Here is a 10,710-nt window from a genome sequence, read left to right as displayed (position 1 = left end):
ACTGGAAACCACCATATCCCAGGACCTCAACCTGCCAAGGACATGGTTCACTTCCACACAGCCATCATTGACTCCATCCTCTGCTCCATCTGGTATGCTGCTTCCACTGGTAGGATTTAAGGCAGACTGCAATGCATCTTATCCCCTGCTGTTTGGTCATATTAAATATTACAATACTCCACTCAATGGAGGGAACTCGGAGTGTTGCTGTAGCCACGGTAACTAGGAAATCTCGCGTGATGTCCGTTCTCACCGAGAGGTCTTGAATGTGAGGAAAAGTAGAAACTCCAGTGATTGATACCTCTGTAAAACGGCTAGGTAGCTATGTTTTTGTCACCAAGTGCTCTGGGAAAACGTGTAAGAATTGCAGTACTTCAATTTACAGCTTGCATTAACCTGCTACGTGGGAATTATAAGACGGGCCTATTGCTTTTTGGTGATTTTTTTGCTAGCTAATGTGGCTGGCGTTAGCTGGTTAGCTTTGTTTACATCAAGTGCGCGCCTGGGATGCTAACCAAAGCAGGCTAACTGCTAAATAAATCAGAGTATTTTTTTTTTTTTTTTTTGGAACCGCAATAGGAGTTTGTCCCTTAAGCGTGCATCGACGGGGACACCGCATCCGTCGTGTGATGGACTGTATGGCTAACAGGGACCATCATTCATGGAAAACATTTGACTGATACGTTAGCTAACGCTAGCTTGCTAATGCTAACTTTTGACCATGGCTCCTTTGGTTATTTGATTCGTAATGGTTATGCAGTTTTCGCAATAATGTGAATATTTATAACAAACGGTGTAAGTAGGTTCGGTTACAACCCGTAAAACGGCGTTGCTGAGTTGTAGCAGCAGTAAACTGGGGATGCCAAGGCCACCTGCCCTCCAGAGCTAACGTTTAGCGCGTTTACTGCTAGTGTTCGTTGTGTGGTTACAATGCCTATTATTAATTCATATGCCCGCATCGGCACATTAGGCTGACTACTGCCCCGCCACGACAGTCTATGCCCCTTCAGCCACCCTGAGACTTGCGCGTGGCTGTGGATCTTTTTTTTCCCGGGCCGTGTTTCCCGAGGCTGCAGAGAAGCCCGCTATGAACCCCGCTAATGTAACCGCCCTGTATGTGTCCGCCAGCCGGGCCGTGCTGCAGTGTGACCCGCGGCAGCCTCACACCTTCGCTGACATGTACAATCTGCTGCCCTTCTTTCGCCAGTCCCTCGCTTGCCTCGTCTGTGGTAAGTGTTATCAACGTGTTAATGACGTTATTGTGGCTTGACTATTAAAACTGAGTGCATAGTTTGCCAGTGTTTATAACATTGCATGGAGGCAGAGCATCAGTCAACAAGTTACCTTGTTAGTGCTGATGCATTTTTATGTTTTATTTATTTTTAAATAATTCATTCACGAGCACCCCTGCACATTCTCCATGTAATGTGGAGTGACATTAAGAATGGCATCTAGTTTAAAAGGTGTGCCAAATCAACATGCAGATCGATACTGGATCTGCTGTTTTGACTTCCAAATGAAAAAGGCAGAACCTTTAAGAACATCAGATTCAGTGAAACAAGTTTGGATCTTTGTTGTTAGGCTGTTGCTGTTGATACAGTACGTACACAAATTGTGATTTGCCACTAGAACAGCACCCAGTACTGTTTATAATACACAACATGACGGTTCATGCACAACTGTAATTCATCAGTTGCGTCCTGTGTAGCTTTGATGATATGCTGGCTGTCTTTATTTTACGATAATCACAGTGGTTTGTTATTGGATATGAAGTGGTGGAATGTGGTACTGTATCAATAGTGACTTATTATTTTTTTAAACCATTAGTGAGTGTGTAATGGAATTTTGGGCTTAATTATATTTTTGTGTTGATAGTGATCTGACCATTTGTGTTAACATGCTCGATAGCTGGGTCACTTATTTCTGAACAGAAGTTCAGAAATATGCATAATAGAAATGCATGGTAACATTTAAGTTGTGACAGAAGTAATCATAATTCAAATCCCAAGCCAGCGCAGGGTTCATTAAACAAGGATCCAGTTGCATTTTTAACCAGCCCGTTATTTGGTGTGGATGAATTGCAATTGGGGAATTGCAGACAAAAATTATACAGACGTTCTACGTTGCATTGTTTTATCCACCAGAATTTGCTTTTCTGTTTACAATTTATCTCAAAATGTTCTGGGGTCAGTGAAATTTTGTTGGAAGGTGCATCTTGGGTCACAGGAGAGCTTATTCAGTTTTGAGGAGTAAGCACATGCAGCATATTGTGTGTATGTGTGTTGTGCTAGTAGAATACCATTTAGGTTTTTACTATCTGGGACCACTGTACTGTATAAGTATTAGTATTAGCTGTAACATCTGTCTTTGCATGTTTGACAATTCTTTGTTGTGCTTTTTTTATTTATTTGGTTATTGTTGGTATGGCCAACTTAGTCTGGTCTCCTTGATGTCTTTGTGTAATCAAAAAATATAAAGGAAGTTTTTCATTACCACTGTTGGCAGTGTCCTTGCTCGGTGGGTAGTTAAGGTTACTTATCCTTGTGAAGTGTATTGAGGCAACCTGTGCTGTGATTTGGCACTGTATAAATTTGAATTGAATTACTAACTGCACGATTTCAGAATTAATTCTGGATTCTGTCTGAAAGTCTAATAACTCTTCCACGTCCTCGGTCCTCCACATCAACATTTATAATAGCTTTTTCCAAAATTTTGCTGAAAATTTTATGTCGAAAGGTAATCAGAGCACGCAGGTAATCAGAGCACTTTCTAACTCTTTCCTCATTGGCAAAATGTAGTTTATTATTGTAAGAGCCAATATCTCCATGAAATACAGTATTTGCCTATATCCATATTGAGACATCGTAGATCATGATGAAGACTGAAATTAAGAATGAAAATGTAGCCAGAAGTTTGTTACAGAAAAAATATGTTTTCTGACACCTCCCTCTTTTTATTTATTTATTTATTTTATTTTTTTTAGAAAAGCTGCTCCAGGATCCCATTTCTCCAAACCACCCAGAGTGTCAGCATTATGTCTGCTTGGGCTGTAAAGGTCAAAAGATGCGGATTAGGTTGTCGTGTGGTCGGTGTAAGGACTACTCCTGCTTCCAGGAGAACAAGCAACTCTCTTTGCTTGTTCAGGGCTACAGGAAACTCTGCCTATACATCATTCATTCAGCATTGCTGCATCCAATTAGCAGCCACACAGGAGGATCTCCAGAGGTTATGGCTTTGCTAGAGGAGGTACTCATGTCACACCAAGAGGAGGTGGAGACAGAAGACCCCAGCATACTTCAGGAAGATGTGAATCCCTCTGCCCCAGAGTCACTTACCCCAACAGAGGCACCACCTGTCCCTGCAGAAATGTCAGCTGTGCCTCAGAGCTCCTCATCTGATCCACCGTGCTCTAACAGGCCTCAGGAATGCAACGGAGAAGTGATAGAGGATTTGGATCCATCTTCTCCGGAGCTGGAGGTATGTGAGCTGGTAGAGGAACAGTCACAGGTTGGACTGTCTGTGTCTGATGCTGTTTGTGGTGGTCTGGAACTGAGTCTGGCCACCGGAACTTTAGCCCCAACTCCAGGCACTGTGTGCTCACTCAGGGATGGGGAAACTAGCACTAGGGAGCTGGAGGAAGGAGAGGTCTTGCTCCTCAGTGTGGAGGAGGTGTTACAAACTTTGGATCCCCTTCAGCCCGGACGAGATTCTCCTCACATACAGTCGGAAAGGACGCACACTCACACACACATACCCACGGACAGAGCTCATGCTCAGATGTATATACAGCTGGACACAGCACACAACTACACACAGGTGCACACAGACAGGATTAACACAATGGGAAACCACAGTGTTCACACACACACCTCCTCATTTGAGCCTCCTCTAGCATCTAAGTCTCCACCAGTTCGCCTTAACCGCAAACGGTCTCATTCTGAGAGTGACAGGGAAAAGGTGAAGCCCCTCCCTATTACATCCATCCTGCAGGGTTCCTCTTCACATTCACACACTCCCAACCCCTCTCACACACTGCACACACAAGCACACACATCCTGCCTAACTGTACCATCGCACATGTACTCATCACTTCACAATGGGGCACCTCTCAAGGCCAGCCGCCCCTCTCCGAACCACAGTAAAGGTGCCAGGAAGCACATAGACCAGGGCCCTAAGAAGGCTAATACCAAGGGTCGTAGTGGTGGCAGTGTCAAGACAAAAGATCGCAGCAAAGACCAGCGGTTGCTGTCAGGCTGTCTGGTGCCCCCCTCCCCTGTCAGGCCGCCATATAAAAAGCCAGTGGAGAAGAAGGGTTGTAAATGCGGCAGAGCCACCCAGAATCCTTCAGTGCTGACCTGTCGGGGACAGCGATGTCCCTGCTACTCAAACCGCAAGGTGAGATGTCTATATTGTATGCACAAACATTATATTATGAAGTCACATACATTTACCATGGCAACCAGCGCCTTTCATCTACTATCTGTAGTGACGTTTTATAACTTTCGTCTTATCACAGCAGTTGTCCTAAACAGCATTAATGTGTGATTAATGGTGTGTGGAAACATGTCTTGAAATATTTTATTTACAAAGTCAAATCCTTGTCCTTGGCCACTTTCATGTTTTGAAGTACTATATGTTTAATCTTGACTATAGTCAAAATCGCTCACACTCAGATCACAAGTTGTTGTGCAGCTGCTGTGCGGGGAGTCTTGCTTGACAGTTTGTCATCGGTCTTTCCAGGCATGCTTAGATTGTATCTGCCGTGGTTGTCAGAACTCCTACATGGCCAACGGTGAGAAAAAGCTGGAGGCCTTTGCTGTGCCAGAGAAAGCCTTGGAGCAGACGCGGCTCACACTCGGCATCAACCTCACCAGCATCACAGCTGCCGCAGCCCTCCGCAACCCGGCAACCACCAGCATCCGCGCCAACACCCTCCTTAATGTTGCTACAGCAACAGGGACACCTGTGACCACGGCCTTCCTGGCCCCTAGCCCCCCGCAAGATCCCAACTATGAGGACAGTCTGGAGCTGCTGATTGGATGAGAGGCTGGAACTCCCAAAACAGACAGTTTGGTGCTTGTTGAATGTGACAGCTGACTATTGTGTTTGTCAAATGACATGTACCTCCCCACCAGAAGGTAGGCGAATAGAGGCAGCTATGGGTCTGTCCTGGGCCGCGTTTCCTGATAATGAGCAGTCTTAGGGGTAAAGGGTGTTTTGTACAACTGTTTCTACAAGTGGCTTTAAATTTTTTTTAATTTTTTTTTTGAACATTTTTCCCAAAGCAACTTTTAAGAGTAGGTGCAGATGCATGTTGTGAAGAGTTCAGAAGTCAGCTGTCCATGGTGCTGATTTGTAGTAACATGCTTTTAACTGTCAGTCATCTGTTGAAAAGGAATTAAGATACCAAAACACTAGAAATGATTAATACAAAATAGATTGACAGTTCATGAAAGTTCAAATTTTACATGCAGGTGTCAGTCGATGTTTTCGGTTTGCTAATTTTTATTATACGTTACTGACGGTGAGTTTTATAAACTTTAAAGGGGTCATATTGTGCAAAATTGGCTTAATTATCTTTTAGAGTTAAATACAGTTGGGCATCTTCATCTTCCAGTTGGCATCTTCCAGAGTTCTCTCATTGCATGGAGAAATAGTCCTGCTGTATGAAAACCTTAGGCCCCAAATCGTTGGTTTTACACTTCTGTGACATATGTTTTAGACATCCATATGTGAAGTGGTTGACATACCCAGATGGTGTGTGGGAGGGTAACAGAGTGTTCAGCCATTGATCCTACCCCATCTCCTTTCAGGGAGAGGGTGTGGTAAACGGCTACTGGCTTCCATTTAAAGAAAACAGCCACAGAAACGCGTCATTTCTTAGACCTGTATTTATTGTTATTTGTAGTATGCATTACCTCAGGGTCTGTTGGGTGAATTAACTGCAAACTAGTTTGCTGAAAAGGTGTATAAAATGACCCCTTTAACAACACATGTCCTGGTTATCAAAATTAATTTGTTGTGTCTCGTTCCCACACATTTTTGACCATTTCACATGATGGACAGACTCGGCGTATCAGCGCTTGCTAACGTTCCTTGGTTGCGCCTGTATTTTCCAGGGCTTCTGCAGACTAAGCTTCCACAGGTGGAAGGAGGTACTCATTAAGCTGTGCTAACTTTTCAAATTTTTACAGGCATCTTAACTTGGAATGCTTTTTGGTGAACACCTCTTAATGGTAGTTTTATTATCCAGTTGGATTTAAGATGCATTCAGGAAATGAGGCCCTCTTTTGCAGTCTGCTCTTGTGTTGGGTTAAGTGCAGGGAGTGGCATGGGTGCACCATAGCCTCATGCACTGTGCCTGCGTGTGGTGTTGCCTGTCTGTAGTTTAACATGTAAGCAGCTATTAAGTTTTTTTTTGTTTGTTTTTTTTGTTTTTTTTTAAGTGGTAGACCACAGACCTACTGCAAGAGGCAGTAGGACCCCACATTAGGCTTTGTGTCATGCATAATGATAACAGAACACTTCATTATAATAGCTCACATTTTCTAGTGAGTTTATTAACTCCATGTCTGAGAATAACCGGTACTCGAACGGCTCTCACTAATCCTTAATCTACTATATGTTCAAAGTGTACTTGTGAATGCATCGTGTGACTAATCTGTAGAGAAGTTATCACTCAACACTGTAAGATCTGCCTTTTACCCCCCCTTGCCCATTCTCTTCTGTCTCATTTCTTTCCCAGTCCAAGTACTGTCAGCTAATTAATTTGTCTTAATGAACTTGACTGATGTGGGCAGCTTAATGAAGCTTATCGAAGCACTTGGCCACCAATCACTAAGATTTACTGTAATGTCTGCGGAGGTGGACGGCAGTTTGTAAGCACTTAGTGTGATCGATTGACTAAATCACAACTAAAACTGTTCTTGGTTACCATAGCAATAGGAGCAACATGTGGCCAGACCATAACAAGGAGCCTCCCAGCTGTGGCTCGCACACACAGCTGCTTACGGTGTTTCCATTTTTAGACAGTCTTGGAAAACTTACCCTCTCCAATACGTGTGGATTGTACTTTGTGTGTAGATAAACTGAAGCCATAGGTTGTCATTAGGGTGGTCCATAAAAATGGTCAAAATTTTTTTTTCAAAAAACTTCAAGTCTCACCCCCTAAATTTGTTGCACCTAACATAAAAACACATCATGTACAATTTCATAAAACTCTAATAATTTTTACTGGTAGCACACAGCCCTTAAAGATTTTGCTGGCAATAACTTTGTCATATAGTATGGTCATTTCCAGATATTTCCAAATTATTTCTGTCAGTTTAATATTGATATGTCAGGACAGAAATTATGGCAATACATTGGAAAATCAAATCTTTTCATATCCCATAAAATAGTTAACACTAAAACGAATTGTGAGATGCAGTTCTTCTCGTACATGTATCATGCTCCTACAATACCTACATACTGGGGTAGCGAAGATTTTGTAACAATCAAACATTGCATTTTCATTTTATTGATGAAATACTGTTTCATTATTGATAAATTTAAATAAGTCTATGCTTTATATATTTCCACATATATTTTGATCTAGCTCCAAACAATAATATTCTTTATGCCTTGCAGTACTTAATATTCAAAAATGTATGAATCAGCACAAGAACCAATTATACAGCTGTGTAACATAAGAGAACATCCTTTACATGATAATGATATTTAAGTTGCTTGCATCATGACCAAGACTTGCTGCCGTTTCATTCAGAATATAGGTGGCACTTCTGTCTGTTGTTTTGGTCCTATCCAATGCTGCTGCAAGTCCTGGTGTTACAACAGCTTTAATTTTACTGGCTTTTTGTGGCACTGGCATAACAAATTCTTCATGTGGACTTTCTGTGTTCTCTTCACTCTGGCTGGAGACAGTGTCAGGTAGTGAGACATTAGATGGTCCAGGCTCCTCCAGTTTCTCTTTGTATTTTGCTTCTGCAGCTTTCCTTTTTTCTGCTCTTTGTTCTTTGGCAGTTTGTATTTTATCTATACCTGCCATGCATCCCCTTCTACCTTTCTCTTGCTGAGCAAGTAGGAACTGTCTGTCATCTTCAAACTTTATCATTGTTAGGACATCCTGATGTGCCATGTCAAACAAGTCCTCCAAAGATTCACAAAACACTGTTTCATCTTTCTTCTGCTTGTCTGTATTGCGATTCTTGGTCTTTTTCAATGTTTTCCATTTTCCGAACACCTTTTCTAACTTTGTGATCAGATGCTGCTTTGCCCTCAGTGGGATTCTAGCTCTCTCCCAAAAAGGAATTGCCATGTCTATAGAGGTCACAGCAGCATCATGGACAGTTTTCTTCAAATCAGTGTGTTTGAAGAAAAATACCTTGAGTATTTGCCCATTTGAGGGCAGTTTGTTTCCCTTTATTTCAGTCGGTGGAACCAATAAGGTATACAAATGTTCTACTTCTACAACCCCTGGCAATAATTATGGAATCACTGGCCTCAGAGGATGTTCATTCAGTTGTTTAATTTTGTAGAAAAAAAGCAGATCACAGACATGACACAAAACTAAAGTCATTTCAAATGGCAACTTTCTGGCTATAAGAAACACTATAAGAAATCAGGAAAAAAAATTGTGGCAATCAGTAATGGTTACTTTTTTAGACCAAGCAGAGGGAAAAAATATGGAATCACTCAATTCTGAGGAATAAATTATGGAATCACCCTGTAAATTTTCATCCCCAAAACTAACACTTGCATCAAATCAGATCTGCTTGTTAGTCTGCCTCTGAAAAGGAGTGATCACACCTTGGAGAGCTGTTGCACCAAGTGGACTGACATGAATCATGGCTCCAACACGAGAGATGTCAATTGAAACAAAGGAGAGGATTATCAAACTCTTAAGAGGGTAAATCATCACGCAATGTTGCAAAAGATGTTGGTTGTTCACAGTCAGCTGTGTCTAAACTCTGGACCAAATACAAACAACATGGGAAGGTTGTTAAAGGCAAACATACTGGTAGACCAAGGAAGACATCAAAGTGTCAAGACAGAAAACTTAAAGCAATATGTCTCAAAAATCGAAAATGCACAGCAAAACAAATGAGGAACGAATGGGAGGAAACTGGAGTCAACGTCTGTGACTGAACTGTAAGAAACCGCCTAAAGGAAATGGGATTTACATACAAAAAAGCTAAACGAAAGCCATCATTAACACCTAAACAGAAAAAAAACAAGGTTACAATGGGCTAAGGAAAAGCAATTGTGGACTGTGTATGACTGGATGAAAGTCATATTCAGTGATGAATCTCGAATCTGTATTGGGCAAGGTGATGATGCTGGAACTTTTGTTTGGTGCCATTCCAATGAGATTTATAAAGATGACTGCCTGAAGAGAACATGTAAATTTCCACAGTCATTGATCATATGGGGCTGCATGTCAGGTAAAGGCACTGGGGAGATGGCTGTCATTACATCATCAATAAATGCACAAGTTTATGTTGATATTTTGGACACTTTTCTTATCCCATCAATTGAAAGGATGTTTGGGGATGATGAAATCATTTTTCAAGATGATAATGCATCTTGCCAAAACTGAAAACATTCCTTGCAAAAAGACACATAGGGTCAATGTCATGGCCTGCAAATAGTCCGGATCTTAATCCAATTGAAAATCTTTGGTGGAAGTTGAAGAAAATGGTCCATGACAAGGCTCCAACCTGCAAAGCTGATCTGGCAACAGCAATCAGAGAAAGTTGGAGCCAGATTGATGAAGAGTACTGTTTGTCACTCATTAAGTCCATGCCTCAGAGACTGCAAGCTGTTATAAAAGCCAGAGGTGGTGCAACAAAATACTAGTGATGTGTTGGAGCGTGCTTTTGTTTTTCATGATCCCATAATTTTTTCCTCAGAATTGAGTGATTCCATATTTTTTTCCCTCTGCTTAGTCTGAAAAAGTAACCGTTACTGACGGCCACAATTTTTTTTCCTGATTTCTTATAGTGTTTCTTAAAGCCAGAAAGTTGCCATTTGAAATGACTTTAGTTTTGTGTCATGTCTGTGATCTGCTTTTTTCTACAAAATTAAACAACTGAATGAACATCCTCCGAGGCCGGTGATTCCATAATTTTTGCTAGGGGTTGTAGTAGCTGACATGTTTTACTGAAGTTTCCAGTTAATAGTTAAGCATGTTAAGTCAGCAAGTGTCTCTTTTTACATTTATCTCGTTAGATTCACCATCACCAAAGATCTGAAAGAAAAGAAGCTGTGAATTGAAGCAAAATTTTCAGCTTGTAGCCTAAAATAACATTTTTGAAAGTATGTTGTTCGTGAGAAATATTTAAACCCAGGTATAGTTTTAAATTGAATATAAAATTATACTTTAGTTACACTCAGGGGGTTAACTTCTATCCTCTTTATAAGTGATGTGATTAGATACTGGATAATGGATAACCTATTGCACGGGCACTCGGGCAGCGATAATTGATATATTTACAACCTTCAGCTATGATGTGCTACCTCTAAATATTAATGTATGACAAAAATATATGGCAGGCTTTCTTTTTTCCCAAAGCATCATAAAATGAAGGGGTGAGAGTAATGAATTTCCAACTTTTATTTTTTTGAACCACCCTAGTTGTCATCAACACACTATCCTCTGCGTATGTATTGTAGTGTTCCTCCTGATTAGAGACCAACTTGAGACTATTT

The 10,710-nt window shown here is 41.3% G+C and overlaps 1 protein-coding gene across 1 annotated transcript; it reads left to right on the top strand.

The window, feature by feature from the left end:
* The first annotated feature begins 225 nt into the window (after positions 1-225).
* On the top strand, positions 226-5,407 carry msl2a (MSL complex subunit 2a). Its single transcript, XM_034195218.1, has 4 exons — positions 226-357; positions 971-1,229; positions 2,984-4,395; positions 4,741-5,407. The coding sequence occupies exons 1-4, from the start codon at positions 325-327 to the stop codon at positions 5,041-5,043; spliced, it is 2,007 nt and encodes a 668-aa protein (XP_034051109.1). The 5' UTR covers positions 226-324; the 3' UTR covers positions 5,044-5,407.
* Positions 5,408-10,710: the final 5,303 nt, after the last annotated feature.

Source organism: Thalassophryne amazonica, chromosome 19 (genome assembly GCF_902500255.1).
Source record: "Thalassophryne amazonica chromosome 19, fThaAma1.1, whole genome shotgun sequence".
NCBI classification, from domain to species: Eukaryota; Metazoa; Chordata; class Actinopteri; order Batrachoidiformes; family Batrachoididae; genus Thalassophryne; species Thalassophryne amazonica.
The sequence above is the reverse complement of the archived record's forward strand: the minus strand, read 5'-3'. Positions and strand labels throughout refer to the sequence as shown.

Coding starts and splice junctions, on each gene's coding strand:
- msl2a (XM_034195218.1), top strand. CDS start 325: ATGTTTTTGTCACCAAGTGCTCTGGGAAAACGT. Junction 358..970: donor CAAGTGCTCTGGGAAAACGT/GTAAGAATTGCA, acceptor TCGGCACATTAG/GCTGACTACTGCCCCGCCAC. Junction 4,396..4,740: donor CCTGCTACTCAAACCGCAAG/GTGAGATGTCTA, acceptor CGGTCTTTCCAG/GCATGCTTAGATTGTATCTG.